The 17,553-nt window shown below is 47.8% G+C and overlaps 1 protein-coding gene across 1 annotated transcript in view; it reads right to left on the reverse strand.

The window, feature by feature from the left end:
• Window positions 1–12,672: 12,672 nt before the first annotated feature.
• FAM167A (family with sequence similarity 167 member A) overlaps window positions 12,673–17,553 on the reverse strand; it is a 33,206-nt gene continuing 28,325 nt past the window's right edge. Inside the window, exon 4 of the mRNA XM_060101579.1 lies at window positions 12,673–12,969. Within this exon, the coding sequence (XP_059957562.1) occupies window positions 12,706–12,969 (264 nt within the window). The 3' untranslated portion in view covers window positions 12,673–12,705. The remainder of the gene's footprint in view (window positions 12,970–17,553) is intronic.

Below are 17,553 nucleotides of genomic sequence, written 5' to 3' on the forward strand. Positions count from 1 at the left end.
TACTAAAGGACATTTTAGGTTTTTCCCCAGTTTTTGACTATTATGAATAAAGCTGCTGTAAACATTCATATATGAGTCTGTGTGTGTACATCTATTTCCATTTCTCTTGGATAAATACCTTAGAATTGCTAGGTCCTATGGTACGTATATGTTCAACCATATAAGAAATTCCCAAAATGTTTTCCAAAGTGACTGTACCATTTACAATTCCATCAGCAATATATGAGTTTGCTCCACATATCAATACTTGGTGTTACTAGTCGTTTTCATTTTAGTCATTCTCACGGGTGTGAAGTGGTTACCACTGTGGTTTTAATTTTCACTTCCCTGATTACTGATGATGTTGAGCACCTTTTCATGTGCTTATTGGCCATTTGTATTTTTTTTTCTGTGAAGGGTGTGTTCAAATTTTTTGCCCATTAAAAAAAGTAGGTTGTCTTTTTTTTTTAAATACTCTTCTGTAATGTGATTATTTATTTATTTATTTATTTATTTATTTATGGCTGTGTTGGGTCTTCATTTCCATGTGAGGGCTTTCTCTAGTTGTGGCAAGCGGGGGCCACTCTTCATCGCGGTGTGCGGGCCTCTCACTGTCACGGCCTCTCTTGTTGTGGAGCACAGGCTCCAGACGCACATGCTCAGTCGTTGTGGCTCACGGGCCTAGTTGCTCCGCGGCATGTGGGATCTTCCCGGACCGGGGCACGAACCCGTGTCCCCTGCATCGGCAGGCGGACTCTCAACCAATGCGCCACCAGGGAAGCCCAGGTTGTCTTTTTATTATTGAGTTGTAAGAAGCCTTTTTATTTTCTGAATACAAAGTTCTTTATCAGTCCTATATATTGAGAATATTTTCTCCCAGTCCCGGGTTTACTGTTCCATTAGCAATATCTCTCAAAGAGCAGACGTTTTACATTTTGATGAAGTCCAATTTTTTTTGGTTTGGGCTTTTTGTGTTTTTTATCTAAAAAATCTTTGCTTACCCCAAGGTCATAAAGATTTCCACCTATGTTTTCTTTTAGAAGTTTTATGATTTTAGTTTTTATATTAGGTCTGTGATTCATTTCGGGTTAATTTTTGTGTATGTTGTGGAGTGAAGCTAGGGTTCACTTTTTCTCTTTATGAATAATATGAGCATCCAGTTGAACAGTTTATTGAAAAGGCTATATTTTCCCCCACTGAATTTTCTTGGCAAGTTGTTGAAAATCAATTAACCATACGTGTGTGGGTCTATTTCTGTCCCCTCTGTTCTGTCCATTGATCTCTAAGTCTATCCTTATGCCAGTACTGTACTGTCTGGATTCCTATCCCCGCATAATGTCTTGAAGTCAGAAAGTGAGGTCCTCTAACTTCGTATTTCTTTCCAAGTTTATTTTGGCTCTTCCACATCCTTTGTATTTCCATGCAAATTTTAGAATCAGCTTGTTGATTTCTACAGGAAAGCCTGCTGGGAATTTGACTGGAGTTGTGTTATATCTATGAATTGGGTAGGGAGACTGAGTCTTCCAACCCATTAAAATGGTATATGTCTCCATTTATTTGGGGTCTCTTTGGATTCTCTCAATAATGTTTTATATTTATATTTCTCAGGGAATAGGTCTTACCCCAAATTTTTTAAATGTATACTTAATTATTCATGGTTTTGGAAGCTAATTTTAAAAACTTTCAACTTCTAATTGCTAGTATATGGAAATACAATTGATTTTTTAATATTGACTTTGTAACCTGAGATATTATTTATCTCACTTATTAGTTCTAATAGCTTTTTTTGTAGGTTCCTTGGGGTTTTCCATATATGTGATCATGCAGTTTGCAGTAAAGACGGTTTCACTTTTCACTTTCCAATCTTTCTGCCTCTTATTTATGTTTTTTGCCTCATTGCATAGGCCAGAATACCCAGTTCACTGAGGAAAAGAGGCCATGAGAGTCAGCATCCTTGCTTTGTCCCCAAACTGGGGATGAAGGCATTCAGTTTTTGCCATTAAGTATGATGTTAGCTCTAGATTTTTCAAATATTTCTTTATCAGTTTGAAGTGTTCTATTCTTAGTTTGCTAATAGTTTGTAACATCAATGAGAATGGAAACTTTTCAAATGTTTTTTCTACATCTGTGGAGATTATCTTTTTTTTCTTCAATTGTCCTGTTATGGTGAACTACATTAATTGATTTTTGAATCTTAACCAACCTCGAATAGCTGGGATAAATCTTGCTTTCTGTATATTGCTAAATTGAATTTGCGAGCATTTTTTTTCAATGAGAGATAATATTTTCTTTCTTTTTTATAATGTCTTTGTATGGTTTTGGTATCAGAGTAATGAGATTTTATGAAAGGAATGGGAAAGTGTGTCTTCCTTTATTTTCTGAGAGTTTGCAGAGAATTCATATTCTTTTTCCCTCTAAATATTTGATAGAATTCACTGGTGAGACCAGCTGGGTCTGGAGTTTTCTTTATGGGAAGGCTTTTAATTAAGAATTCAATTTCCCTTCAGTTAATTTACTTTCAGTATCATTGATTTTCTTCATTGTTTTTCTGTTTCTATTTAATTGATTTGGGGGCTGGTATTTTTTCTTTCCTTCCCTCTGCTTACTTCCAGCTTAATTTGCTCTTTCTTCTACGTTATTAAGGTAAGTGATTAGAATATTTATTTTATATTTTTCTTTCCTTCTAATATAAGTATTTAAAGCAAATTTCCCTCTAATTATTGCATTAGCCAGAATGTCATAAACTTTGATTATTATGTATCCATTTCAATTGGCTTAAAATATTTTCTAATTTCCATTATGATTTCTTTTTTGACTTGTGGGTTATTTAATAGTATGTTGCTTAATTTCTAATTATTCAGGGATTTTTTCAAATAGACAAGTCTAGAGAAGGGAAAGACTTGCACAGTCTCACTTGGTTTACCTCCCGTACCTTCCGGCTCCTCTCTTGGACTCGGTGTGCTCAGGTCTTCTCTTGTCATCTGCTATCTCTAATGTTCTATAAGCATTTGTTGTTGTTGTTGTTGTTGTTGTTTTTTACTGAGATCCAGGTGTGATGTCTTCACACCAAGAACACTTTGAGGTCAGCCATGCCTGGAAGGGCCAAGTCTTGATTTGCAGGTGACTTGCCTTATTCACAGCCGATTGGAAGGAGCACCAGCAGAGGGCGCCAGTGACTCAGGCCATGGGAAGTGACTGTCCTGCACTTTATAACCAACTGCTGTGGTTATAAATTTATATCTGGGTATGCTGCCAGGAATAATTAAGGTGAAGATGAACTGGTTGTTAGAGAGGAAGGTGGCCATTTAGAGAGGAGAGCAACCCAGAGAGGCAGGAAAAAAATAAGCAAGCAAGACTGTAAAAATAAAATGAACTGAGATACATCAACTGAGGACCATTAGTCATGTGGACAGTTAAACTATAAGGAACAGAGAACATTTCGCGAATGCAGTCATCTTGTTTCTGACTCATGGGAGGAAAGACAGAGAGAGATGATCAGCAGGGGTGGGGTTGAAAAGGCAAACTGAATTGCTTGAGTTACTATCTTAGAAAGTATTTCCCTCTTGAAGAGAAAGCCAGATTTTAGCTGCAAGCTGAGAAAGACTGCTAGAGCTTTGAAATGGAGCAAGGCCAACAAGGGGGAAATCTGGACCAGTCCAGGCGTTTTGATAGGAGCAAGCTGGTGATAGAAAGATGTAAGGGATTCTCAGTTTTCAGCTGTAATGAGGAAAATGGCTTCATTAATTAGAAACTGTAGCTTTTAAAAATGAGAATGAAAACACACCACATTAAGCAATAGATTTTAAAACATATCACACTCTTTTCAAGTTAATGGCCATTTTATTTTCTTTATAAAGGATTGTGTGCCACAACTGACATAAAACATGAATTTCAGTTGAGATGACATGAATGAAACCAAAGTGCTGTATAAAGCTTCAGCTTCTAGTCACCTTGCTTTTCTAGAATTGGCACAGTGCTTGGCACATAGTAAATATTAAAAAGTATTTGTAGAATTGAATTAAATTGTGACAGGGTACTCCCGCTAGAGATCTCAGTTTTTGAGTGGTGGAAATAGCATTTGAGCTTTGAATTTTCCAGCAAACATGAAAAATGATGACAATCACAAATGCCAAGAAAACAAGCAAATATCAACGTGTAAGTTCTTGGCGCTGCTACAGTATCTGGAAGACAATCCACATGTGAGTAGATTCCTCTGTTTTTCCAGCAGGGGGCACTTTAGGATTTCCTTAACTCAATAGGCCCGCATTATAAACTGAAAAAAACCTTTTGTTTACAGGGGGAAGAACTTCTCAGATCTGTTTTCTCAGACCTCCTTCTCTGTGTAGTTGGAAGGGAGAACTCGGAGGTGGGAGGGCTCCAGGGAAGAGAGGGCGCTTGGAAGAGCCAGGATGAGGAGTTAGGAGACCGCGGTGCAGTCCCAGCTCTGCACCAACCGGACGGTGACCATGGTCAGCCACTCCAGCTCCTGGACCTGCTTCTTTGTTTGCAACAGGAAAAAAAAAAAAATCGTACTCTGAGTGATAAAGGCACCCGACTCTGACAGCATACGGTGTGTCCCACCTGCAGCTTGGGGTCCATAAAAAGCCATGTTCCTTTGTTATTTTATATGATTTAATTGCAGCCCCATTTCATCAGGGTGAGTCGCTCTCCTCTCCCTTCTTCCCTGAGACTCCTCACTCCCAGAGGCTGCTCTTTACCCTCTGCTTTGTCCCTTAAAGTGGGTGCCATCACCTCCTCCCTGTGTCCCAGCCCCTAGGATGTGCGTCTCACCCGCACGTCCGTGATCCCCTGAAGTAAGGCGTTGGGCCTTAGAGGTGCTTTTGAATCTGTAAAGGAGTCAAGGTCGTTTTCCTGGGAAGGCTTCTGGCACGGATGCAGCTGGTCCATCCCTCTGGCTCCCTTCCCCCAGGGGTATGGTGGCTGACCCCCTCTCACCCACTTCCCTGAAAGGAACCACTCCTACAGTTTTTCTCAGGGAGACTCACTGTCTCCTCTGCTAGAAATAGAAGTGGCTGGAAACTTTTAACAGAAACTTGCTTTCAGAGCATTGCTTTTTACCTCCTGGGCACCGTGCTGCGTCTTTATGATGGCTCATTCGGTCTTGTCTTTCCTAGAGAGGGGTACAGGGAGCGGAGCTCAGAGGCCGCTGTGGGCGGGGATGGGGGATACAGGAGACGACATTTTGTGTGTGGATTGTGTCAAACTGAGTTAAATCGTAGAACACCCAGCTGGTGTCTGCAGAGAACTGCAGGATCGTTTGGGGTGGGAAACTCACACATCTGGTGTCAGAAGTGTTCCGGGCGGGAGTGTTTGTGTGAGTAAAAACCCAGTGGTGGCGGAAGGCGGACAGGCAGACAGAAGACCTCTTGGGAATTGAATACCTGCTCAGGTGCTGCCAGAAGCCCCAAACGACGCCCGCCGAGCTTGCTGGAATCCAGCACAGCTCCGAGAATCACGTTCCCTGACTCTTCCAGTGGTTCGTAAGCCTGGATGCCCTGGGTCAGGTCCTCCCCTGCTTGGGATGCTGGAACAATTCCACTTCCCGCCCACCCCGCCTGGTGCAATGGGACAGTGCAGAGAGCCCTTGTGCTGTCCCCCAGCCCTGTGCTGCCCCGAAGGGGTGTCGGATCCCGGGGAGGCTCTCGGGGCAGTGGGTGGTGCCCAGGCCGGCCCCCCCTGGGGAGGGGAGTTTACTGGAAGGAGGCAGAGTCCCTTGGGACCCTGGATGTCCTCCGACAAGTGGTCCTTTCTCAGGCTCCAGTTGTCCCCACGTGGAGGAGGGAGCAGGAGGAAGAAGCCATTGGACTGAGGGATTCCCTGTTTGACAGAATTATGGTTTAGGAAATAAATACACTCCAGTCCTGCAGAGCTGAACCACGCCTTACCGGACTATCTCCCAGGGAATTTCCACCCACTCCCGGCACCTGTCCCTGCCAGTCAGGAAATGCCCCCGGTGGACTTATCTCCCCGCGGTGAGTATGGGTGACTGCTGTCCAGAGCCCCCCAACGTTTGCGGTCTCTCTTCCTGAGTCAGTTTCCCTCGGAGACTGCCTAGCTGTCTCCACCGCTGTTTGCTTTGAGCCTGGGAAGAGGGTATTTAAAAATAGCCTTATCTGAAAGCTTCAGTGTGCCTGAGTGGTCCCCATCAGATAGGCCCGCGGTTGTACTTGGCCTGTGTGTCCTGGCAGGGCCACACTACTGTCCTCCTCCAGTCTCTTCTTCTCAACTGCAGACTCGGGGCTCTGACAGAGAGCATTCGGAAAGGGGGAGACGCTCTGCTGTTGCCAAGAAGCCAAAGAGAATGCTGTCTACAGAGCGTAAAAACCCCTTCCTAAATAAGACGGGTGAGATCTGCAGGGGCCGGGGTGGTCTCAGTCTTGACTGATGTCACCAGTGCATGAGGTGCACACTTACTGGGGCCACCAGGCAGCTATTGTAGCATCAGGCTGTGTCTCTGAAGGAAGAAGCTGCACCGTCCCCGAAATGTCACTTCTGCTGTCCCCGTACTCTGATCATCACCTTCTGTTCAGCTTTTCTCCACCAGCCCTGTCACTCAGCGAGTCCCAGGTGGCACCGAGACCGCCAACCATGGAGCCCACCGCTCTAGCACCGCTGTCACCCCCGCCCCCGTGTCCCCGTGTCCTCTCTCCCCTCCTCACTGGGTTTGGATTCCTTGGTTCAACACCATGGTTGCTCCTTTGCAAAACACTTTAACTTTTGATTCCTCGTCCTCTGTATACCTGCCTGACACACCCCCTCCCCACCGTCTGCCTGCCCTGTGTACGCACTGTGGCATCTAACCATTGCTGGAGGGAAAACAAAACAAAACAAAACACGCAACCACATTCGCTGGATTTGCATCACACTGAAAGACCACAAGCCTCAAATGGGCAGCCAGCACTCCTGGGTGACTTGACTACCATTCCTAATAAACGAACATGCCCATTCACTGAGATCATTATTTCAACACTTCTCTCTTCCCAAACCTCCAACATTCCACCACCTCCAAGTCACTCTCCTATTTCACAGAGAAAATAGGAAGGATCCAATGGGACCCTCCTCCTCTTCCCACCAGAGATCCCTTGACCCACTCGTCTTCAGCCTTCCCTCTCCCTACAGTGGAAGAGGTGTCTTTACTCCCCTCCCAGCCCCCTCTCTCCACCTCAAGAACTTCGCTGCTACAATTACTTTCTTCTCTCTCATGCACCATCAGTTTCTCCCTTCCTAACAGCTTATTGCCATTTGCATGTCTTAGATGCTGGCACCTTTATTATACATTTGTATTATGATTTGATACATTGTTAATATACAATGCACTCTATTATGTATTTATTTTGTTATACACTGTTTCGAGGAAGCCAAAAAATTGTTTCCCTGACTTTATGACTTTGTCCAGCTCCTATTTCTCTGCTCTCTTTACGGCAAACTGCCTCGAGAGAGTCAATTTCTTCAATTTCCATTTTCTCCTCAATCCACACAACTGGACTCCTGTCCCTACCCCTGGACTGAAAGGGCTATTACCATTGGAATAAAAGACAGATGATCTCCATCTTGCTTGAAAACACTGTTTAGCTCTCTGTCCACCTCTTCCTCGATTTCTCAGCAGCATTTGATATTGACGACTGTCTCCTTGAAACATTTTCTTCTTAAAGGCTCCCTGATGCCCCCTTCATCCGGTTTTCCTTGTACTTTACCAGCTGGTCTTTCTAAGTCTCTTGTGACTGTTCTTATTTCTCTCTCAGACCCCCAAGTGCTGGAGTCCCCACGATGCTGTACTTAGCCCCCTCGTCTATGTCTATGCTTTCTTCCTAGAGGAGTTTATCCAGGTGTGGTGCTTTTTAATATCATCCAAACACCCAAATCCACACTCTTAAATTTATGCCTCTGACATTGGCCTTTTCCTGAAGTCCGGGTCCTTATAGCCAACCACCTACTCACTTGCTGCTTGAATGTTTGATAGACATTTAAATATAACACGGCTGAGACAGAACTGTTAATGCTGCCCGTCTCCCCGACCCATGCTCCCCTCAAACTTTCTCATCTCAGTAAACCCCCCACCTCCCAATCCAGCTGCTGGCCAGAGGGCTATCCTTAGTCTCTATTTCCTGCCCACTCCACATCCAAGCTACCAGTGGACCCTGTTGGCTTTACCTCCAAAGTATCCAAAATACATCCCACACTAGGTCCCAAAGTAAATCCCAAATCAGACCGTGTGTCACCCCGTCCAAGGCTGCCATGGGCATCCAAGTCACTCGCGTCCACTGTCATTGACCTCCAGTGGATGCTACGTCTGCCCCCCTTCCCCCATACTTTCTACATAGACCTTGCTAACACTTAGATCATACATCACTCCCCTGTTCAAAGACCTCAAAACACTTCTGGCACAATCCCAGTAAAACCCAGACTCCTTACTCTGACCCACGAGGCTGACCCCACTCGAGCCGCACTGCCCACCACACTCCCTCCCGCCTCAGAATCTGGGTCCTTGTTTTTCTCTCCAGAACACTCTTTTTCCTGATCTTTGCGTGGCTGCAGTTTCAGCTGAAATAGCACCTTCTCAGAGAAGCCTTCCCTGACCACGTGGTAAAAGCAGCCCTCTCCCACACAAGGGAGGACATTGCTGTCACCTTTTACCTTCTCTGTGGCACTTAAAAGTATTTAACTTGTTTGGAGGCCAAATTAGAGTCATTTCCCTTTGGGCTGAAAAAGTGTGCAGTCCCATCTGCAGGGGTGGAAAGGCCCAGTGGCTTCTCGAGTGCCCTTTGAACTACATGGCCGACGCTCATGGCAGATCTCCAGGTGCCCATCCATCCCTCAGCTCGTGACCTGTGCTCCATGCAGCCAATTCATACTGGGAGCTCTTTGCAGGAAATAGATCCCAGTCACTCATCCGCTTGGTGTAAGCAGGTGGTATGATCTCAAGGAACGGCTAGAGTGCTTCTCTCCAGCTGTTCCTTCTACAGAATGGGATTCCTAATACCTGCTCTGACCTGCAGACATGGACTTCTCCTGGGAATGAGAGACAGGAGCCATTCAAGACATGCCTTCCCTGCCTGCTTTGTCCCTTTAAAGGTTTCTCCAAGTGTCTGTAGACCACCTGTGTCAGTCTCCTGGAGTGTTTGTTAAAGACAGATTCCTAGGCCCCGTGCCAGAGCTGCACATCAGAACCTCTGAGTGGAGCCCAGGAATTCCCTGGGAATGTGCATTTGCAGCAGGTGCCCCAGGTGATCCTCACGCAGGCTTCATTTTGAGCACTGCCACCTAAGATGTTGAAAAAGTTTGACACGAGTTCCCCGCACAGGACAGTAATGCTAAGCCCCGTACTTGGATGCCAGAAGTGTGATTTGAAATACGTGTCCTGTGGGTCCGCTATCCAGTCGTGCTCTGAGTTTGACCCATATATTCTGAATCCAATCAGAGTCACCTTTGGAAGTGGCTAATGGAAGAGTGAGTGGATTTGCTTTGGCTCCGGCCTTGGTCAAATTCAGGAATAATGAATGCCTGCATCTCTCAGTTTCACATCTTGAGCTCACATAGCCCGCACCGGGAAGCTCCTGATGGCAACACCACCAAGCAGCCCTCCTTGGGGGAAGGTGCCATAAAGGAAGGAGAGTGATTCAGGTGATTGTCCCTCCCTCCCTCCTCCCGCTTCTTTCTCTTTCAATTTAGTGCTTGACCCTGTGTGTGCTGTAACAGGAACAAGGTAAAAGGAAGCACATTTCTCCTCTTTATAAATATATTCTTTTGAAATATTTTAATTTCACTTTTTCTAACAGCAATATAGAAACAAACAATCATAAAAAATAAAATTATAAATTGTCCATCGATCACGTAATAGCACTTGGTATTGCTACAGGGAGGAGGCCTGAGGCTGGGTCAGGTCATCTCCAGCTTGCCCGGGATCCCCAGGCCTGTGACCACTGCTGAGCCTGCGAAGGCGTCAGACATCACCCTGCTAGGCAGTGTCATGGAGACTTTGAGTTTTACACCCAGGGGTCCTTGAGGGATGGCAGGGAGATGGGTAGATCATGAGTAAAACTGCAACAGTATCGTATACGCGTGGTAAAGCCGGAAGGCTGCGCTGGGGAGCTGGGCACGCAGGTTAGGCTGCGACTGATTCAGGCACCTCTTGACCCACAGGAGGCAGGGACTTCACAAAGCTGAACTGACTGGGTCAGTTGCCTGTGTTCGCCGTGGAGATAAGGATGCTAACAGACACTGGACAGTGAGTAAGAAAACACTCCTGTCTTTCCCCCGCACTTCTCTTCCTGACTCCTCCTCCCCCACCCCTTATCCCCAAATAAAATTCCCTTGGCATGAACTAAGCACAATCGCTGAGACATCTAACCTATTCCAAAAAGTGCGCCTGTTGCAAAACCTATTCCATCAAGTGTTCTCGATCTCAAAGAATCATCAGGTCAACGGAGCAACTAAATTGCCCAGTTGACTCCACCTCAACTGGGTTGACGAAATTCAGGTAAATCACTCAGCTGCGGCTGGACCCAGCTTTTTTAGTTACTGTCATGACTGGTTCCTAGAAAGAAAACTAATCAGTTTGGCCTTTTTTTCAGTTGTGGAATGGGCCTGCCTGTGTGGGTTCAAGGGTGTGTATGTGTACGTCTCTGAAGAGTGAGCGTGTGTGCAGGCCGGCCGGCCACCCCAAGACCTCAAGGGCTCTTCTGGAGGATGCCTGGCAGGCACGCCTCTGTAGGACTTGGCAGCGCTCATCACAGAACCCCTGAGGAGACGCATCACTAGCTAGAGGAAACCTCCCTCCTTCCTGCCTGGGGAGAAGCCGGCCCGAGAAGGCCTAGCTTTCCACTGAGGGCTTCTTCATGGACAAATGCTCTGCGCCTCAGACTTCTGCCACTGCTCAGAGCCGAAGCAAAAACAGACCTTGGCTACGTGGTGATACCGTCTTTGAAGGAAGCATAAACCCTCCGGCTCTTGGAAGTCACAAGGAAACACCAAATTCTTTTCTAACTAGGGACCAATCATACACAAACTCCCACTCCTGGCCCACAAGAGAGAAGCAACCACTTCCCAGTGTGGGTCATGGTGTGTGTGTGTGTGTGTGTGTGTGTGTGTGTGTGTGTGTGTGTGTGTGTGTGTGTGTGTGTGTGTGTGTGTGTGTGTGTGTGTGTGTGTGTGTGTGTGTGTGTGTGTGTGTGTGTGTGTGTGTGTGTGTGTGTGTGTGTGTGTGTGTGTGCCTGGGCCCCACTGAAATTACAGGAGGACGAAGCATGAAAGACAGAGCAACAGGATGCCTCACATCGACAATGGAACCGTGACGGCAGTAGGAATCGTAACTCGGGGGGTGACGGGGCTGAGTGAGTGGAGAGTGGCAGCTGGCAGTTTGTGGGTTTGGCAAAGCATTAGTACCATCTTTGGAGTTCAAGTTCATGGATACGTGATCTGTGTAGCGTAATTAATAATGACTATTATTAACACATCAATATTCTACAGCCGCTAAAGAGCCGTGGAGCCTGAGCGAGACCACTCCCCTCCCCTGGTCTCACTCCCTTATGTAGCAGGGGGCTCGGCTAGATGGGTCAAAGGTCAGTCCACCCCCCCACCACCCCCACGGGGCGTTCTACTGGGGTAACTTGCTGAGGTCTCAGTCCTTACCTTGCCGATCCTCCCACTTGCCTTGAGGGAGAATCTTTTAAAATCAAACCCTGAACCTCTGTACTTGACCTACCCACTGGCTTCGCCATTTGGACAAATATCAAACAGTTATTGACAAGTTAGCCACAGGATAGTAACAGTCTGATTCAATTAAAATTAGTTGTTTAAGTCAGGCACGGAATCTCAGTGGAGGCTCAGGGCGAGCTTCTGGGGAGGGCACGAAGGTGACGGAGGTGACACGGTCGGAATCCACCAGGAGGCCTCTGCTGCGCCCCCCCCTCCCCGCTCCCCGGGGAAATCCACTCCTAGGCGCTCCCCGGGGTTGTGGCGTGGCAGCAAAGGGGCTCTTTGGAGGTTGGGACTGGTGTTCGTGGCCAGAGCAGGCAGCAGGGGGAGGGTGTGCCTGCTCCCACCCCAGCTACACTGGTGGGACCACACACACTGGAAACAGCGTCCCCGCACTTGGAGGGCCGAGGTCGAAGGCCTCATCCAGGGCACTGGCTGCGGCCCTGGGGCCTGCTTCCCCAAGCTCCACGTGTTATTCCTTTTGGTCTTCCTTTGCTGGTGGGTCCCTGTCGAGGCTGCTGAGTCACCCACTTAGGGTGAATCTGAGCCAGTACTTAGAGGACAGCAACAGTGACGTGGGCGCGGCTGATATCTAATCACCTCCCCCTGGGGGTCGGTGCCCCTGGGGAAGCCTTCTGCAAGAATCACAGCTTTGGTCCCCCTTTGGGTTCCCAGGTCATAGCACCAGTGATTCCGGAAACAGGAACGTGGGTCACTAAGGGGAGGATGAGACGTGTGCCCTGGGGACCCACGTCTCGCTGAACAGCGGATGCAGCAGCCCTTCTGCAGGACTCTTTGGGTATTAAACCAGGGCCAGGCATGGGGACACCGAGCTCCACAGCTGGGCCCTGAGAGCACGTGTCACAGGTCCTGCGGACGCCCTGCCTCCGGGGAGACCCGGTCGGGTAGCTGGGCCTCAGCTGCCTTCCCACGCCCCACCCACCCACCGCCGCCCCCCACCGTCCACCTCCCAAACCCTCGTTCCGGCTCCACCACCCCGTCTAGGGCTTCTCAGCACAGAGAAAACCTGCGGGAGTTGATGTTCATCTTGGTGACCCCAATGAGCTTGAGTGGCGCGGAGAGACTGAAGGAGGAGGCGAGCGGGGCGTCGCAGAAGAGGTCGGACAGCTCGTCGCGCTCCTCCAGCTCGTAGGTGGCGTCGTTGAGCATGCGCCGGTGGAGGTCGCAGGTCTGCTCGATCTTCAGCTTGTGGATGTCACTGCGCAGGCGCATGAGCTGCCGGGCCAGCTGCTGGTCCTGAAGCCGCATCTCCGTCTGCAAGGGAAGACCGGGGGGAGGCGTCAGCGCCGAGCTGGGCCGGGGAGAGGGGTGGGGGGTCGGTGCTTCAGCTCCATAGTCCCGGACCCGCCCAGGCCCATTAAACAGGAGACCCAATGAAGGGCTTGCATCGCCATTTGGGGTCCACCTAGAGAGAGCAGCCCTTTCCCAGCTCAGGGAGGTGAAAAGACACAGAGAGTGAGAGGACAAATAAGGATGTGCGTGCCAAACAATCCTCTGTGCTAAGCTAGATACTGTGTCAAAATCCTTCTGGAAGACATGCGTGTCAGTCCTGGCTTAAAGGTATTTCCAGCTGTCTCATTGTTTACAGATATATATAAATGGAGTAAGGGTATAAAGAATTGCATGGGAATGATAAATACCAAATTCAGGGGTCATTTCTGTAGCGCAGCGGTTATCACGTTTGCCCAGATTCAGGAGCACGGTTGCCTTTAGGCAGGAAGCAGGGACTGAAATTGGGGAAGGTATTCAGGGGCTTCAACTCTGTTGAGGATGTTTTGTATCTTATGTTGGGTGGTGGGTAATGCTGTCACAGTATTTGTTAAACATTTAAGAATGTCTGTCTTAAATGCATTTTAAACATTTAAGAATTCGGCCTTGGAACCAGGTGCATTTCGGGGTAGAAAAATTAGCAACTTCACCAATAAGCATTTCATTGCTCTGTTTTCTCTCTTCCATGTTTTGATGTACTTCTACAGATCTCTTTTATACAGAGTTTATAGGTGAGAAAAAAACCAAGAGAGAAAGTCTTGCCTGGGGATCAGCAAAGTATTTAATGGCAAAACGGGGTTAAAATTCATAGCGTCCTGTTCATTAGTTTACTTCTCAATCCTTGGGCATCACAACCCAAATGTATTGCCAATCAGAAATTGTATGGGGCTTCCCTGGTGGCACAGTGGTCGAGAGTCTACCTGCCGATGCAGGGGACGCAGGTTCGTGACCCAGTCCGGGAAGATCCCACATGCCACGGAGCGGCTGGGCCCATGAGCCATGGCCGCTGAGCCTGCGCGTCCGGAGCCTGTGCTCCGCAACGGGAGAGGCCACGACAGTGAGAGGCCCGTGTACCGCAAAAAAAAAAAAAAAAAAAAGAAAGAAATTGTATGGATCTAGAATAGTGCCAAATCAATGCTGGCGGGCTCACCAGCTGGTCATTCATTCACTTATTTGGAGCCTCCAGCCATGCTAGAACTGGGCTAGGTGCTGCCTAAGCCCTTCTGAAGGAGATGGGGGTCCACTTTGTCTGAAAGTCAGTGCCAGCTCACACCACTGCTTTATTTAATATGGTCTTCTGTGAGTTTGGCTTGAAGCACTTCTCTTTGGGGTATCCTGTAATTTGAAGATAGATCTCTTTGAAAGCTAGGAACCCTATGGCTCAGATCTGGACCAAGGAATTGGCCTCAGGAATTGCGTCTTTAATCTGAAAAGATCCTTTTAAGTTGGAGAATTTCAGTTTTGAGCAGGTGTCTGGAAGTACCTGTGAGATGTGGTCAGCAGGGAGGCCTGGTGGGGGGAAGGGGCCATTTTTCTATGGCCAATAGGTCTGGTCCAAGGTCAGAGAACAATTTAGTGTTGAAAACCCATCAGAGTCAGCTGAAAGGTGGGGGGGGGGGCAGGGGTTGATAGTAAGGCATCTGTCCAGGTTCCTTGGGCTGGACAAAGGCCACCTCGGTGGAGACACCTCACACACCCATTGAGCTTGGAGGTGTTCGCCTCTGCATAAGGGGAAGGAAACGGCTTCCAGTGGGGAAGGTGATGCATGTCCCTCACTTATTGGAGCCCAACACCAGAAGAGGCTGATCATTCTGTTTCCTCAGTAAGCTTGGTCCTGAGGGCCCATCACAATGTGAGCAGCCCACCCTAGGACTGGCTTGCAAGACGTATTTCGTTATGACTCATGAATGTAAATCCACATTGCACCTGATGCTCAAAGACACAGTGTTTGTTCCAGGGCTACAAGGAAAAGCAGCAGTGTTGGCCCCCTTCCCACCTACTCTGTGGGCCACACAGGAATTTTCCAAGGGGGACTCCACACCTTAAACCCAAAACTGAGTCCCCGCTTAAGAGGTAACTCCACTGTAATCAAGCCAAATCCATATAGAAATGAGTTTTCTCAGCCCCCGAAGAAACCTGAGCAAAATGTGCAGGGCTAAGAGGCTTTTTCTCCCCCAGGAGTTTTTCAATTGTGTTAAAATACACAGAACATAAAATTGTACCATCTTAACCATTTTGAAGTGTACAGTTCGGTGGCATTAGGTACTTTTACATTGCTATGCAGCTGTCACCACCAACCATCTTCAGAACTCTTTTCATCTTGCAAAACTGGAACTCTGTCCCCATGATATAGTAACTCCCCATTTTCCCTCCCCCCAGCCCCTGGCAATCACTATTCTACTTTCTGTGAATTTGACTATCGAATTACCTGTGTACGTGGAATCAGTACAGTATTTAGCGTTTTGTGACTACCATATTTCACTCAGCATAATGGCCTCAAGGTTCATCCACGTTGTAGCACATGTTAGAATTTCCTTTCTAAGCCTGAATTATATTCCACTGGATGTATACATCGCATTTGGCTTATCCTTTCATCCGTGGATGGACGTCTGGGCTGCTTCCACCTCTTGGCTCTTGTGAATAATGCTGCTATGAACACAGGTGCACAGTATGTGTTCAAGTCCCTGCTTTCACTTCTTTTGGAAGTACACCCAGAAGTGGAGTTGCTGGATCCTATGCTAATACTATGTTGAATTTTTTGAGGAACCGCCATACTGTTCTCTGCACCATTTTACTGCAGCCAGTAAATGTTTTTATTCCAGCCAGTCCAGAGGCAGGAGTCAGCCCCTCTTTTAATTCTCCAGGAAATCCCTAGTGATCCATGGGACTCGGATAAAGAGACATCACAGCAAACCACTTACACACTTAGATTCTTCTGTCCTGAGTTTCCCGACCACCACCCTCCCTGATGCCCCCTTTCTAGCCCCTCCCCACTCTCAGAGCCTCACCGCCCCTCACACCCCCTCATCCCTTCAAGCAAAACCCAAGAAATCTCCATCTTCCTCTTGCAGAGCAGCTTGATTACCGCCTTTAGTTACTTCTTCCCTCCCTTGGGATTTCACCTTCCACCTTAGAAACAACCAGCCTCTCCTAAGAGCCATTCTTATCTGACTCAGAGAATCAAACATGTGTTGGCTACAGCCAAGCACTGACCACAGCACAGCTATTGCAACAGGGCTACGGGTCAGCCGCCACCCCCGTGGTGTGTGTGCTTTCTCGCCCCAAGGGAACACACCCTTTCACCAAATACTATACCACAATTAGAGGATTGCTGGAGTTACAGGCAGCGCCTCTGAGAATCCGACAAGTAACTTTACCCTGCAGAGGCAACGGGCCACCCTGGGAGGGGGGATTGAAATCGGCATATCCCACAGCTGAGCCTTTGCCAGGGAGAGCATTAAACTCATGTTGACAGTTGAGTCACCAGGGCCAGGTTTTAGGGCCAGCATCTAAGTCTTTTTAATAAAGGCTCAAAACCGGGAGGCCCTGCCCAATTTCAACATTCTGCACCTAGGCCTGGAGAGAAAGGATGTACATGGTGAAATTCTTACTTTTCTTTGGCCAATATTGTTCAGTTCATATGGTGCATTACTTATGATCTATTTGCTTCTTACAGCTCTTGGAATGGACAGTATCCAGGCAGACAGGAAAACAAAAATCCCAAGGTGATCAAGGGCATTTTGTTCAGTCCCGATTTCTGAGGCTGGAATCTAAGCTATCCCAGCCCAACAGCCACAATTAGTCTCTGATTGACGCTGAAGAGAGACTGGGTATAAAATCCAGGCCATTTTCTCGGAACATGCTCCCTTCTCTATGAGACTTAATCTTGAACCATGGGAAGCGTTTTCATAACCTGTCTCGTGACTTAGCTCAACTAAACGTCCAGTTATTGTTTTAATCAGCATTGTGTAGAAAATAGAAGCCTGGATAAACATGATTCATTATTTGATCTTCGGTTTGGCCTCTGAGAAAGAGCCAGAGACACGCTGTGAGGAAAGAACGTGAGGGTTGTCACTGAGGTGAGCTGCTGGGTGACAGCCACAGATGCTGGGAAAAATTAATTTTTTTTTTCAAATGCCCCCTAGAAACCAAACTGGGTTTGTGAATTGATTTCCAGGGGATGCTGCTGACTCAGGCAGAGGCTGGAACATGTTTTTCGGCCTCCGCTTGCTCTGCAGCCCCAGTCTTGGCGCTGGGGCAGGTACAGGCTGAATCTGGGTTCTCCTGATGCCCCTGGAGCCATTGTCTGCCAGGAGGGAAAGTCAGAGCAGAGCCCCAGAGCCAGGACAGAGAGCAGGGGGTGCTTCAGGCCCCAGCAGGGACTCTCCGTCCCCAGTGGCAAGAGTCAAGCTCTACATACTATATGATAAAGTCTTCGGTTTTCAAACTTGGAAGGTCCTAGGCCAAACTGCCACCTGCACAGGTGAGGCTGACCTTTGGGAAGGACAGGGTGGTGCATTCTGAAGGCCCCCAGGTCTGTGCCCAGAGGCTCTGGGTTCTAGTCTGCTT

The sequence above is a fragment of the Mesoplodon densirostris genome, chromosome 6 (assembly GCF_025265405.1).
Source record: "Mesoplodon densirostris isolate mMesDen1 chromosome 6, mMesDen1 primary haplotype, whole genome shotgun sequence".
NCBI classification, from domain to species: domain Eukaryota; kingdom Metazoa; phylum Chordata; class Mammalia; order Artiodactyla; family Ziphiidae; genus Mesoplodon; species Mesoplodon densirostris.